The 16,477-nt window shown below is 35.6% G+C and overlaps 1 protein-coding gene across 5 annotated transcripts in view; it reads right to left on the bottom strand.

The window, feature by feature from the left end:
- PATJ (PATJ, crumbs cell polarity complex component) overlaps positions 1–16,477 on the bottom strand; it is a 289,564-nt gene that overhangs the window by 84,454 nt on the left and 188,633 nt on the right. For all 5 annotated transcript variants that reach the window (XM_015595195.2, XM_006919265.3, XM_015595198.2 and 2 more), the window contains one exon: positions 2,676–2,748. In XM_015595195.2, coding sequence (XP_015450681.1) covers positions 2,676–2,748 — 73 coding nt within the window. The remainder of the gene's footprint in view (positions 1–2,675; positions 2,749–16,477) is intronic.

Raw genomic sequence — 16,477 nt, 5'->3', positions numbered from 1 at the left:
AGAAAGCAGCAGAAACTACTTGGCTGGGTATAGACTACAGAAGATATGCAGCCGATATCCGAAGTCATTCTTGACAGAAAGAAGACAATGGAAATCAAACAGAAGCCCCAGAAATAGTTCTCTCAAACTCAATGTTGACACCAACAGTATACATTTTACCCACTCTAAGACACAAAAGCTGGATCTCACAGAAGCTTTATAATTTAATGACAGGCTAGTTTCCTTGGTCATCATAAAGGTACTTTTCTTTTGCAGTAGAAAAAATATGGGCAATAAAAAAGTTCAGTTCCAAGGGGTTGATATTTAGATGGAAACTAACAATACTATAGAAAAAAATTATTTAAAAATATCGAACCCCACACATCCAAAAAGCTTATGACATTCTATAAACACAAAAGAATTAGGAATTAAGTACTCATGTTTATTGAGTAATTACTATGTGCCAGGCCCAAGAAATATATAGATATAGATATATATTTACAGATATAGCTATATATGTCTAATTTAATCTTAACCCTATGAGGAAGGAACTATTGTTATCTCCCTACAGATAAGTGGGGGTAGAAGAGTTTACTATAACTACCCAAGGTCACATATCTAACATATGGTTGAACCAGGATTTGAACCGAAGTAGTATGGCTCTGGGGTCCCTCATTTTCACCACTATGTCAACTATCTACCCTAGCTCTTAATTAGAATGAAAATACTCAGTGCTGGCAAAGCTGTCGCTATTCGTAGGGAGTCAACATATATCACTACAATCTTTTCATATAGTAATTGGTCAATATAGATTAAAATTTTGAACTTGTATAGCTTTTGACTCAGCAACTGTGCATTGAGGAAATCTATGCTATAGAAACAAAAGCACTAGTACCAAATGATTGATGTGTGTGTGTGCGCGTGCACACCTCACATGGATGTTTATTTTGGTATTCATTTACTAGAAAAATATTGGAAGATCATTTGAATATCTGTCAATTCGGAAAAGATTATAATAGAGTCTATTAATATGTGGCCGTTATATTAAGCAAAAAAGCAAGTTTTCTCTTTTTAATATGGAATCTATTCCAGAAGGATATATAATATCTCTCTCTCAAACTTAACCTCTTAATTTTTGCCTCCCTGTTACAGAACAGTATTCTTCAACAGACTGTAATAAATAGTACCACTATTCAAAAATCTAGGTTTATCTATGATTCTCTTGTTCCCCGAAGCTTTCGTATTTAATCAATCAAGTCTGATGTAACATCCAAAACATCGGGAATCAGCTCACTTTTCTTTGCTTCTAATACCAAAACCTCATCCAACCACAATTAGGTCTCACCTGGGCTTCTGCCTTCCAGCATAATACTTTTACCTTCCTGTAGTCCATTCCCTACCAAATAGGCTGTATATCAGGTCGCTTCACTCCCCTGTTAAAAACCTAGTGGCCTCTACGGCACATAGAATAAACTCCAAATTTCTTCCTCTTACTCATAAAGCTCCCCTCTTCTCATCTCATATTCCCTTCCTCTCCCTCTCATTACATTCCACTACACCCTAGGCTCCCAATATGTTCCCAGACATATTCATCAAACACCCTCAGCTCATTCTCACTTGAGAGCTATTTTTGTCCCCTCTACAGAGAAAGCTCTTCCCCCTTATTTTTGCATGTCTGGCTCATCATTATTTCGAACTTGTTTAAATTTCACCTTGTCCAAGAGGCCTTCCCTATGATCAACCAAAGTGGTCACAAGCCACATTCCCTATTTTAATTACCTGCAAGGCACTGACCACTTCTGATAATTTTGTTAGTTTATTTGTTAATTTTGTCATTGCAATGTAAACAGAACCATAGCAGAGAGCCTCATCTGTTTTATTCACACCTATATCTCTAATACCCTAAATAGTGCCTGACATATAATATGCACTCACTGAATACTTGCTGAATGAAAAGAATGTATATTATATAATCGAATATTTACTAAAAGGGACGTTATTCATACTAACTTTATTTTTGTAGAAGCAAAGGAAAAAGTATGGAGAGATACTAAACAGTAAATATTTCTTTGGGAAGGTGGAGAAAGAAAAATCAACTTTTTATTTTAATAAATCTGCATTGTTTGACTAGTTATAATAAGTATGTATTTATTTTTGAAATTAAAAAATAATTCAATAAATAAAAAATGTTAAGAGAGTATAATATTCTCTCAGCTGGGGAGATATACTGATTGTCTATCTCTAGAAGCAGATGAAAGTGACAGCAATCTTGGTGTATTAGGAATTTCCCTATTAAACGATGAAACTAATTATTTAAAGATACCTGCACTCACAGGTATTAAAGTGTTTTTGAAATGATAAAGAGATATGATTCAGTCATTAAAAAAGAGAATTTTCTAATAAATTCTGAAATGCCTAATTAGGACAAATTATATGTCCAGAAAAAACCTTAAGGAACTCTGAGGAAGGTAATACTCATATGATTAAGTTCTAATGTGTTTGTTTAACATTGTTTTATATTACTTTATAATCATACCTCAAACACTTTCTATTTTAATTAGGGAAATTCTCTAGTGAAAAAGTTCTATGAGTTTGGAATACGTGCTACTGAAAAATCAAAAATGTTAGACTTGGAAAAATGGTCATGATAAATTCACCTAATATATTCACTGTAAGCTAATTAGGAGCCATCTTACCTCAATAAAAGATGGGGAACTTGATGGTAATGGAAAGGGAGTAACAGCCATCTGATTGACTGCATCTTCATTTCTGTGGATATTAAAATAGGCAGAATCAGTACACATTATATGCCAAGTTCCTGGCTCAAATTATAATCATTACCTCAGTTTTCAGTTGGAAATGCATGCACGGCAATATAAAATAAAAAAATATCCATATAAACATATACTGGTTTCAAACATGCAAAACTATTAGGCACAAAATGAGATGTATTACTCAATGGATACTAAGATACAATTACTAGTGACAAAGAATGATAACGCTAGGAGCTGGCCAAATCCTGTGTAGTACTTCAGGTGCTGCAGAAGATACTTTTGGAAAGGCATCAACTCTTTCAGCACTGAGGAGTATACATTTTTCAAATGAGTGTAACCTCTAGGCCCCACTAATGTCTACAGCATTTTGTTCTTTGAACTGGAAAGGTTCCCAGCCTCATTACTTGGCTTCTAACTTTGTTCTGCCAAATGAAGGATGATGGGATGTATATGACAGTCCCCACATGGGTGGACTCTGTGAGGAGGAGTGATGGATGGGGAGAGCAGAGATCCAGACAGACAATGCTGTGTGGGTTAGTTTAATTTTAGTCTTCATCATCCTAACTGAACCAGAGGTGGGAGCTGAAACTTCATCACCAGGGTGACAGGCACAGAACAACTCCTAGAATACCGGTTCTGATTATTTGGGCTTATTTCCACTACGTTATTAGCAAATGGTAGGTGGTGGTTTTGTGGGAAATTTATTCTTTATTCTTCTCTCATGATGCATGACCAATATAATTATCTCAACATTTATGTTAAGTTTGACTTTAAGGTTTCACAATATAAACCAAGGAAGCACAAAAGAATGCTTCTTACTGGTGTGTGAAGATCTAAGACTGCTCACACATCTCTTCATGTGACCAGTGTAAACAGGATAGCCACTATCTGACTTAGGAAGGCACTCAAAATCCCACCCTGTTTTATTTTTTACTTCTCACCAATTGGAAAAATATTCATTGGTCTGTCATTTCTCCTTTGGGGCTTTGCTCATATCACAGCCTTTACCTGAATGCCTCTCTTTGTTAAATTTATATCCCACCCATCTTTCTCCAATGTGAGTTCAATAACCTTAACTAGGTAAATTATTCCATTAAGTTCAAAGCCTGTCTATATACTGACATCTTCCAAATTCACATAGTTAACCCGAATGCTTTTCTGAGTTTAGGATCTGCATATCCAACTCCTACTTTACATTTCCACTAGATGTCTTACAAGCATCTCAAACCAAATAGAGCTTTACATCCCACTCAGTCCCCAGAGGGTTCCATAATCAATTTCTTCCCTACCTGTGTAAATGGCAATAATATCTGCCCAGTTGTTCAACTAAGAACCTGAGAGTCATTCTTGAAACCCTGAACCCCTCAACTGCATATCTAAACCATCAAGAAGTCTTGCTGATTTTACCTTCAAACATATCTTGAATCTTTGCACTTCTTCCCATCCTATTATAGTGCAAGCCATCATTATTTCTCACTTGAATGTAAGTGATCCTATTAATGTAAGAGTATCCACTTTACATCCACTTAATGTAAGAGCATCCTATTTGGTCTTTCTACTTAAACTCTTTATCCTCTCTCCAATCCATTCCTCACCCAGTAGAGTTGCTATGGTTCTAAAACATAAATCTGAGTATATTTCTATCTCTTATTTAAAATTTTCCTATGGTTTCTTATTGCACTCAGGATCAAGTCCAAAACTGTTAGGGAGTTTATAAGGCCTTGAGCAGTCTGGTCCCAGACCCTGTCTCCAGTCTCCTCTTGTTCTCTTCTCACTCACTCTGCTTCATTCCAGCTACACAAGCTTATTTTCCATTTCTCAGTTGAACCAAGCTGCACTCACCCCAGGAACTTCTCTCATTCTATTCCCTTCTGCTCTGCATGCCAGTTGCCCAAATCCTCTGTCTGATTTATTACTATTTCTCTTTCACAGCTCACTATAAATGTCACTTCCTGAAACAAGCCTTCTAGGACCTCCATTTTATGCTTACAGCATCCAACACAATGATCATAGATTTATTGCTTTTGTAATTTACCTAAATGATTTGTATGAACATTTTCTTCAAATCTGTCTTTCCCTTGATGGTAAGAACTCCAAGGTCAAGACTCATGTCCTTTCTACTCTCTATTACATCATCTTGGGCAAACACAGTGCCTGGAAAATAGTTCGTAGTTAACAAAACTATTTTTTAAAATGTAATGATCACCCATCTCTATAAGGAGACAGAGTTAGGAGTTTCAGTTCTAGCATTACTGCTAACTAGCTCTATGATTTTGAGGAAATAACTTCTAAGAGAGTCAGTTTCCTGATCTCTTAAGTAAGGAGTTTGAACTGTATGAATCCTAAGCCGATATAAATCCTTAGGGAATGAGGCAGAGTATAAATAAAGAGATGGAGTCTAGGTGCCATTTCTTGCTCTGACTTTCTCAGATTCTTGGATTACCTAGCACACCAGCCAAACCAAAGCAAAAGGGAGAAAGACTAAAACTCTAAAGTGACAAAGAGCATAAAGAATATATCCATTTTTTTTTTTTTTTTCCTGACAGCATTATCTATGCCTTGAGCACGCTCTATTATGTTAAGAGATGGCTATTGCTTTTCAGGGAGTACAATCCATTCCTCGGCAGTTTGCTCATACAGTGAAGGAGTAGTCACTTACCTACCCCTGGGTAAGTAATAGCCTTTTCCCAGTGGTAATTCCCTTTTCCGTTCAGTTTCCCCCATCGAATAACATAATAGAGCTCAGCTCTAGCTTAGAGCTGAAAGCCAACAGGACATACATGTCTGCTCAGGATTCAAACCCACAGGGCAGAGTATATTTCGCAGTAATTAAGCAGATGGCTTTTCATATCTATTTCAAAGGTTATCAGCATTAAAAAATAAGGCTGCACATAAATTCTTATTGAGAAATCATGATTAACTGGATTGAGTTAGCTCAAATCAGCTAACTTATCCCTTTATAATTTAATGATTTCCCTCCAATTAGTATGACTTTAATGGCCTTTAAAGTGCATATTACTTTTTTTTATTCTCAAAGAATAGAAAACGTACAATTATTCTCAATGGAGAGAAAAAAAGCTGCTATAAGAAGTTACAGTTCATGATCCTCTATAATCTACTTACTAGTGAGTGTTCATACTCCTCAGCATCAAACTAAGGTAGACCTGACATGGCAGCAATTTTAAAGAGAAAGAAGTAGGAAGAGGAAGACCAAAAAAGAGAAGGCATTTACACTTCAAACAAGCAGTAACCCTGAGTGACTTCTGGGGACCCTTTGACTCCTCATATTCTATGATTCTTATAAGGAATGGAATCTGTTTCCTTTATAATTAACTTTTCCTTTTCAATATAATTAACAAGATTTTAAGCCCCTAGTCCCCTGTGAAGGACACAATCAAGAATTGTAATTGTTTGTTGGTGTTTTTATAATTATCTTTAATGGTTGTTGTGAGAGAGATAATGGAGTTCTACCATAGATAACAGTGATAAAAGTTTTTCAGCATAAAGAACCCTGTAAGAATGTGTTCTTAGGGTTGTACTTGCCGAGCTATATTACATTTATTTGTGCTGTTTTTTCTCCTTCTCTAAACACAGAGATGGGATCTTATTTCTTTGTATCCCCAGCTTGTAGCAGGGTACCTGGCAGATAGTAGATGTACTATAAATATCTGTCGAAGGAAAGTGATCTTAACACGGCAGGGAAGAGATATGAAAACAGAACTACTAAAACTATGTCCTTGCTTTCCAAGCTGCTTGAATGAATTAATGGCAATGTGCTACTTGTACTCAACCAGTTGTCAGTATTTACTACATTAATAGACATTTCTTGGGGTGTCTGCCCAGCTCATGGTGATCCCTGGATGGGCTACATTAGCAGTGTCTATACTGGATAACGCTGACAGCCTGCTTCAACACCAGGGGATGTAGGAGGCAGATACAGATACCTGCCTCAGTCTGGGCCAATAGATTCTCTCTACCAAGGACTCAAGATTTAGAAGAGACACAAAGAGATCAGAAGTATAGTATCTAGATAATACCAAGGCAACGCTCAAGGATAAATGGGGCTTAAGAACTCCCTTCTGTTGACATCCTTCTCTTCAGATTCTTAGTTGTATAGCTGTTTCTTAAGAGTCCACAAGACATCCCTGTTTCTCACAATACATTCTCCTTTTTAATTTAAGCTGGCTAGAGTTTACTTCAGTTGGTTGAAACTTAACAATATAGCTCCGATTTTATTTTGTATTTTTATATATATATATATTTGTTTACATTTTAAACAAATATTTAAACTATGGATGTAAAGATGAATAAAATGGGATTCCTGCCTTTGATGACATTAGCAATGAATGAAAAACACAGCAAAGAAAACAGACAATTACAACACTGGAATTACTATCTAGGGACTGTCAATTTAGTTTTTCTCCAAAAGGATGCTAGGAACACTTTCAATTCAGTTTTTTTGTTTGTAGAATTTATTTATATTTATGATAAACATACTTTCTGGGTCCTGATTTTAATTCTATTTTATTATAAAAATACATTCATATTGGTAAAAATCATGTAATGTGTGTTGGGCAGAATTCAAGAAGGCTTCTAAGATTCCAGTCCCCACAGTTTACAGACTGAATGGGATGAATTTCACTTCCATGATTAGGTTATATTATACAGCACAGCTGACTTTAAGATAAAGGGAGATTATCAGGTTGGGCCTGACCTATCTGGAAATTTCACTTCTCAGAGCCTCAGGGTGCTGATATCTTAAATTAGTAGGTTGACTTACAGGAATCTAAGGAATGCCTGGGGTCAGAGATAAGAAGTCATAGCTTAGAAGCACCATTGCTCTCTTGAAGATGGAAAGGGCCTGGTGGCAAAGAATGTGAATGGCCTCTAGGAGCTATTGGCTCTCAACTAAGAACCAATAAGGAAATAGAAATTTCAACAAAAATGAGCCTGGAAGCGGGTCTTCCCCCAAAGCTCCAGCTGAGAACTCAGCCTGGCTAACACCTTGATTTCTGCCTTGTGATACTCTGAGCAGAGAATCCAGTCACTCTGTACCAGACTTCTGACCTACAGAACTATGAGCTAATAAATGAGTACTGTTTTAAACTATTAATTTTGTGGTAGTTTTTCATACAGCAAGAGAAAACTAATACACAAGTTTTTGATTTGGAAGACATGGTCACCAAAAACATAACATTTGAGCTCTTACCATGTGCCGTTGTTCTAAATGATTTTCATACAGTAATTCCCTTAACCTTCATAACAACTCTCTGTGGTACTTACAATTATTTTCTTCATTTTATGCAAGGAGTAAGCAACCTGACTAAAGTCAGAAAACTAATAAATAGCAGAACTGGGACTGAAATCCAGCAGTCTTTTTTCAAAATCTATTTTTTTAACTGCTATACTATAGTGTTTCCCATTTTAACGGCCTGTCCCAGAGCCACAAATATCTTCTTCTCTCATATACCCAAGCTAATATTCCCAGACCCGCATTCAGGAGAAGTTTTAGTAGGCCATAATTCACTCTTAAAGCTGTATCTTAGGATACGGATGCATGCAAGGTTCTAAGCTTGCTCACTCTAACTCTATCAACTTTTCATATTTAAGTGCTGGGTGTCATACCTACATTACCCATCGTATATATAGAAGTAATGATTACAAAAGGCTTAAAAATATTCACTGCGTTTGGTAGTGTAGGTAGAGTGGTAAATGGTACAATGGAGTGTAATCCCTCAGTACTCTTTTGTGATAGTTATTAGGGCTGTTCATAAACCCTCTGGATTGTACTTTTCTTCCCCTTTAAAATTGAGCCAGTACTTGATTGACTATATTTCCTTTTTCTGCTTTGGTGATCATGGAAACACATATTGAGATGGAACCTCTGTTGCCTGGATACCTGAATGACTATGGTGAGCAGGACACCTTGCCAAGCCCTGATGAACATTTAACATGAGAAAGAAATAAACCTGCATTGTTTTGAGTCATTGAGATTTGGGGCTGTTAGTTACTAAAGCTTAACTGAGTCTATCCTGCCTCAAAAATACTCTGTTTATTCTATAATATTATTTTAAAGTCATGCTTATACCTTACTCAGAATTGCTAAACTGGCAACAACCCAAATGTCTACCCTCAGGAGAACAGATTAGCAAATTATAGTATATTCATAGATTGGACTATTACTTAATAATTAAGGAACAAAACTATTGGTAAAGATAACATAGATAGATCTTAAAAAATTATGTAAAATGAAAGAAATCAGACAAAAGAATAAATACTGTTTGCTTCTAGTTACAAGAAGTTTAAGAATAGTGAAAACTATCTCTATGGTGACAGAAATCAGGAAGTGTTTGCTCTGGGGAAAGGGATTGACTGAAATGAGTACCAACGAACTTTCTGGGGTGAATGAATGTTCTATGTTTTTGTTTTGGGTGATAGTCATACAGATGTATGTTCTGTATTATCAAAACTCAACAACCGAACACTTACAATCTTCTGCATTAAATATAAATTATTAAAAAATAAAATAAAAAAATATTTTAAATAAATTCATGATTATATATTGTGTAAGACTACTATGCACCATTCTGGAAAGAAATCTAGACCTAAGCAGACCTAGGCAAAAATACAGTTCTATCTATAGTTTTATCAGGAAGATGTAAGCAAGATATTAAACAACTTTTAAAAATCTTAATCTATAAAATTGGGATAATATCTTCTAACAGAATTGTTGTGACATAATGTAAATGTCAGACCACTAAAGCATAATAACAATACTTAACATTTAATGTTTTATGATTTTATGATGTTCAGTTCAGATGCTTAAATTTCCAGGTGCTAAGTCTTTAGTTACTGTTAATTCATTCAACCATCAACCCTTATGTACAAAGAAAAAAATCACCAAGTCTAATGGTTTCATTCTAAACACTTCACCCTTTCTTGTCTTTTCTTCCAGTCCCATAGTTCCCATCCAAATTCATGTACTTTTCACATTGCCTGGACTATGACAACAGTATCCCTACTGGTTTCCTTGTTCTTCTGTTTCCTCTGTGTCTCAATCCACCCAAATTGCTCTTCTCTCAACTGTGAACCACTTGGTTGCATTCTTAGCAACTAAACTTGAAAATGCAATCTCAATAACCCAACATTACAGAATTCTCCCTCCTTTGGTGTTTGTTTTGCCTGATGTATTGTTATTTATTTGCATGTCTTGGAGAGCTTCATAACTCTATGGTCTTACATAGCATTAACATACAGTAGTTACTCAATAAATGCTTAAATTAAATTCATTTGTGCAGTTTGGACTCAGTTATTTCTTATGTAAGTCTACCCAGGTAGCACTCCTGCAACAGTAATTTCTCCTCTGAAATTCTAAACTTACATGACTTTTCTCAGCACTTTCACTTTATTCTTCTAAGAATACTTCACTACATTCTTGGAATCACATACATGTCATATAGAGGAATTTGTTGATAAAACCCTGTATGTTTATTCCTTAACCATCATAGTTGTAACCGTAATTCAAATCATAACTAAAATTCAAATTGTAATAAGAGATTTCATTAACATGTTAGTTGAAACATCAATCCAACAACCATTGACTAATTCCTTAGAATAAATATGGGATACTCTTTCTAATATAAACTCTGAAAGAACATTACAAATTGTAGTCAAAAAAGATTAGTGGACTATGAGGAGAACATACTTATCCTTCAGGAAAGCACAATGAGCCTATGACAACATTTTTTGAATGAGGAAGAAAAAAGAAACCTGATATAACAGGTGATTGTGTGTGTGTGTGTGTGTGTGTGTGTGTGTGTGTTCGTAGAATGCCAAAATTTATCATTTATCAGAGACTGAGTTATCTCCAAGAAGCATTTCTATTTCTTTTAAAAATGAAAGTGCGTTCCATCCTACAATCCATAGAGAATATCAAGGGATCTCATATAGGCAAAACAATCTTGAAAAAAAACAAGTTGGAAGTCTCACAATTCCTGGTTTCAAAATTTATTACAGAGCTATAATAATCAAACAATGTGGTACTGGCATAAGGACAGATATATAGACTAATGGAATAGAGAGCCCTGAAATAAACCCTCACATATATGATCAACTGGTTTTTAACAAGGGTGCCAAGACCATTCAGTGGGGGAAAGGATCATCTTTTCAACAAACGGTGCTTGGAAAACAGGATATCCACATGTAAAAGAATGATGTTGGATCTTTCCCTTACACCATACACAAAAACTAACTCAAAATGGATGAAAGACCTAAATGTAAGAGCTAAAAATACAAAACTCTTAAAACATATGGGGAAAGCTTCATTATATTGGATTTGGCAATAATTTCTTGGATATGACATTGAAAATATAAGCAATAGCAACAAAAAATAGATAAATCAATCTACGTCAAAATGAAAAACTTCTGTGTATCAAAGGACACAATCAATGGAGAGAAAAGGTAACCTATGGAATGGGAGAAAATATTTGCAAATCATATAACTGATAACAGGTAAATATCCAGAATATTAAAGAATTTCTACAACCCAAGGACAACAAAACAAACAACCTGATTAAAAAATAAGCAAAGGACTTAAAAAGACATTTCTCTAAAGAAGATATACAAATGGCCAATCCACATATAAAAAGATGTTCAATGTCACTAATCATCAGAGAAATACAAATCAAAACCACAGTAAGATACCCCTTCACACCCATTAGAATGGCTACTACCAAAATAAATAAATAAAATAAAAAGGCAACCCCAATTCCCCACCCCCAGAAAATAACAAGTGTTGGTGAGGTCATGAAGAAAATGGAACCTGTGTCCACCATTAGTAGTAATGGAATATGGTGCAGCCACTATGGAAAACAGTCTGATGGTTTCTCAAAGAATTAAAGACAGAATTACCATACGATTCAGCAATTTCACTTCTCAGAATACATTCAAAAGAATTGAGAGTAGGATCTCAAAGAAACATTTGTATACTCATGTTCATAGCAGCATTGCTCACAAAAGATAGAAGGAACCCAAATGTTCTTCACCAGGTGAATGGATAAACAAATGTGGTGCATACATACAATGGAATATTATTCAGCCTTATAAAGGAAGGAAATTCTGACACATGCTACAACATGGATGAACCCTGAAAACATGGTAGTGAAATAAGCTAGTAACAAAAGAACAAATGCTATATGGCTCCATTTTCATGAGGTACCTAGTATAGTTAAATTCAGCGATAGAAAGTAGAATGGTAGTTACCAAGAGCTGGGGTGAAGGGAGAATGGGAAGTTATTTTTTAATAGGTATAGTTTCAGTTTTGCATCAAGATGTAAAGAGTTCTGGAGATGGATGGTGGTGATGGCTATACAACAATGTGAATATACTTAATGCCACTGAACTGTACACTTAAAATGGTTAAGATGGTAGATTTTATGTTATGCATATTTCACCACAATTTAAAAAAATTAACTAAGCAAGACAAAAAATGTACATGTGTAATTAGAATATGTTTGAATTATGTAGACTATCACTTATAATCGTTATTGTTTTCAGGACTGCTCTGGTCTTGCCACTTGCAAGTTCACATTCATGAAACCCACAGGATCTTATTTTATGCCAACAAAATGGCATTATATCAAAAGTAGAATTTATATGCCTGAATTCAGTCTGGATTGCTGAGTAAGATAATTTAATTTCTTTGCAATCTGTTCTAAAATGATTACAACTACAATCTAGTGCCTAGCACATCATTTAGGTACACATGCAAAAAAGTAGAATAAATGAAGAACACATGAACACAACTAAACAGGCCTAGATATTATTTCCTGACCGTTATTAAATATACTGATGTGAGACATGTGAGGACAGAAAAAAAATCAACCTTACTTTTGCTCTATTAATTGAAAAGTGACAATGAATTAACATTTAGCCAGGAAACCTTCATGTAAATGAACCAGAAATAACATAAATCATTATATCTCAATGAGAGCAAAAGTCCTTTCTGAAAAGATTCCAGAAGATATTTCTAACCATACAAACAGACTGAATATATTGTTTCCAATTTCCATTTGGAAGAAACCACCAAAATAGCTGGATATGCTGAATCTGAAATAAATGTCCAATGAGAGTGGAATTATGGACTCTATTTACTTGACATTCCAAACAATGTCAATCACTAATGAGGGCTGCTGGGAGGTACTCAGCATCCAGACCCACATCTTACAAAGGTGGCTCCAGGCAAGTTCCAAATAATTGCCAGTTGTGCAGAAGAAAAGGTGACTCATAAAATATTTGGCAGTGCAGACTGGTGGGAGGGTTCATGTGGGGAGCTTAGGACTAGATGGGATGCATGACTTAGCCTAATAAGTTTCCCAAAGAGATTTTTTCTAAAATGTAGGGTAGTAGATACTCTATGCCATTCCCTTCTTTATCCTGGCTGGCAAAGTCCAAATATTGTTTAGATATCCATTCTTTACCATAAGACCGTGTCCTGAAAAAGTGACACCCCCCATGTCCACTCCCAGGTATAAATCCAGGTAAATTCTGCCTGATTCCCCTGAGATAATGATGGCAATCTTATTTCAAGAGCCAGTGAATTGGTTTGGCATTCACGTCATAGTAGAGATCCTTAGTAGAGACTTAGTAGGGTCTTGTGCTCTGCTAAAAAAAGTCTGAAGGATAAAAACTTCTCAGGATCAAGGCTAAAAGCCTACATGTGCAGAAAGAAGCAAATATCTCACTCAGGATGCTCATGATCTGTTTAGGTAGCTCTACTTTTATCACCCATCCTATTCATTAGGATTCTTTGCCAGCAAGCAATAGAAATGAATTTGGGCCGACTTAAACAGAAGGGAATATATTAGAGGGACATTGGAATCTCACAAAACACAGGTAGGCTATATATCAGACTAAGAACGGATAAGAACTAAGAAACCACCAGAGAACAAGGAAGCAGGGAGTGGAATAATATTATAGCAGGAACCTCTGATCAAGGCCCTGTGCCTCCATGAATAAATGTCATCCATATAAAGTCACTCACATTACTTGCTTTCTATTCTAAACCTAAGGTATCATATTGCCCAAGCTTAGGTCACATAACTACCCACTGGCTACACCTCAGCAATGAGAGAAAGATTTGGGTCCATTAGAGGGAGATAGGCATCTAGATTTACTGTTTTTACTGTTCCACCATACTATACACATTGCGTTTGTGTAAGGTATGTGTATGTGTATGTGTATGTGTATGTGTATGTTTCAGGGAAGGGGTCTACCAAAGGAAACAGGCATTCTACAGGGAAAGAAGTATAAATATTGACCAGCAAAAAAGAAAAGAAATGCCCACATCATCCCTGTGACCAGCATAATTTTAGGTGTTTCTGAGTGCCACAAGAAGTGAAACAAACGTAGTTATAATTTCCACCATCTGGTACTATGTTAAGGAATGGGAGTAGCAAAAGAAAAAATTACCAATTCTATCCTTGAAATAATAAAAGTGGATTTTCCAAGATATTTTACAAGTCATACAAGAAAAATGGGCTTGTTATTTGGTAGCATCGCTTTACCTAATTCACTGAATTCACCTAATTCATGAATGACCCTGTAAAATTTTTGGTCACTTCAGACTACCTAACTACAACCATCTTCAAAAGAGGAAAATTTACAGTTACTGTGGCTATTCAAAAGAATATGCCATAGGCTTTCAAGATGATTCCAGAAATGTATGACTTTATGGTATCAGAACTAGAGAAAATGTACAGCTTCCCAAGGTCACCATAGTATGTCAAAGGGAACAATGATTCTTATTCGGATGTATAAATTCTAGACTTTGACAAAAGAGAAAACACAAAACACTCCAACTCACCTTGTTCTTTAACTAAAAGCCTTATAAATTCTACTTATGAATATAAAATAATCAAAATTACTATTTAAAACAGATAGTACAGGAAACAAGTACTGAAGAAACTAAGCAAAAGTCAGCATTTCAGAACACATGAGAGACTTGTATGGGTCTACCATATGGTCTGACTAAATAGAGAAACAGAAGAGCCTTGAAATTGCAGGAGTGTGTCTACTTCCTTCCTCCCTGTGACTCTCAATAAAGTTCAGTGCTAATGACAGGCTTTTTCCTCAAAACTTCTTGTCCTATATCCATCCCATGAATGATATTTTATGTGCACATTAAAAAGGGCATTGTATTCTTTAATGGTCCATGAGAGTCAGAAAGATGGTTCCTCATCGTATTCAAAACAAATGACATACAGAGCTGTACTCATCCAATGGTACTTTCTTAAAGAAGGATTGTTTTTCTCCTAGAAGTGAATGTTCAGGTAAACTGAGCGTAACATCCAATTCTGAAAACCTACAGGTTTCTATACACACTACATGACTTTGCTTACTTATCCTTCAGGTCTGAGCTTAAGCACCTTTCTCTGTGACAACTTCCCTTAGGCTCCAAAGATTAGGTTAGGTTTGTCTCCTCTATGTCCCTACAGTATCATAGCACTTACATCACTGAATGAGGTATCAGATTGTTTACACTCTGCCTCTTTCTTTAGGGCAGAGATTGTGTCACTGACTCTACAGCACCAGCACAAGTAGGCACTCAGCAAAAACTTGATGAATAAATGCATGAATATTTTTTGATGAAAGTAATACTCATAATTGTGCCCACCATCTTTCCCCCTCATATTTATCAAAACAAGCTATAAAGAGTCAAGAGCACAATAAGGACTTTAAAAACAGGTATTCAATTTGCTTCTTCAGATGTACTTCTCCTAGAGAGGACTCTGACATTCACATTCATTTCAAGTCAATATCATCTTTTAGGGACATGGCCAGAGAATGACGGACCACACTATATTTTTAATTACAAAACAAGACATATGTTCAATCGATACAGGAAGGTGGATCCCATGGTGAGTCCACTTTTACTCAGTAGGGCTTGACAGCTAGCACTAAATCTTTCCAAGGGTTCCAGTTTCATTTGGCTTCCTTTAGCCCCAGGAATTTTTACACAGTACACGTAATTAAGTAATGGAGAGTGAGTTGTTATACATGACATTTAATTTTCGATAGTGGGGGAAGGTACGAAAAGAGCTGCAGGCAAGATCATTAATCTCCTTGGATCCCTGTACTGCCAAATATAGCAATTCCTTCTTCATCGTATTAATATAGCTCTCCTCCTGTACTTAAATTGGAGTGCTTGTGTAGAGGGGATAACATTAAATGGGAAAACCCATAGAATCAAATGTGTGGAACGTAGTAATAACCCAGATTGTAATATACCTCTAGGTGATCTAGAGTAGAATAATTTAGTGTATCAAAGTCCATCTGTGGCTTACGGCAAATTTATATGATTACAAGACTGTTGAAAATCTAATGATGTAGGAAAAAAAGGAGGGGGGAGTGATATGTAAGTCATGTATACATAGCAAAAACTTACTAATTTTCACTAATGACTCACAGACCCTTTGTGAATTACAGATCAATCAGTATATGCATAAATACAAGTGTTAAAAAGAAGATGACAAGGAACTGATCATACAAATGTACACTCACTATACTAAAGGCCTAAGTTAATTAAAATGTTGCCTGCAGCATATTTTAACAGTTTTCTGTAATTACTGCTAATCATACTCCCAACTATGCTGCCAGTTCCCATTTTTATCTCAATTGTCAATAAATTTGAAAAAGAGTTACCAAGATATAAAAGCCAAAACTTT

This window comes from Pteropus alecto, unplaced genomic scaffold (assembly GCF_000325575.1).
Source record: "Pteropus alecto unplaced genomic scaffold, ASM32557v1 scaffold25, whole genome shotgun sequence".
Lineage (NCBI taxonomy): Eukaryota > Metazoa > Chordata > Mammalia > Chiroptera > Pteropodidae > Pteropus > Pteropus alecto.
Note: the sequence above shows the minus strand (reverse complement) of the source record. Positions and strands in the feature narration are given on the sequence as shown.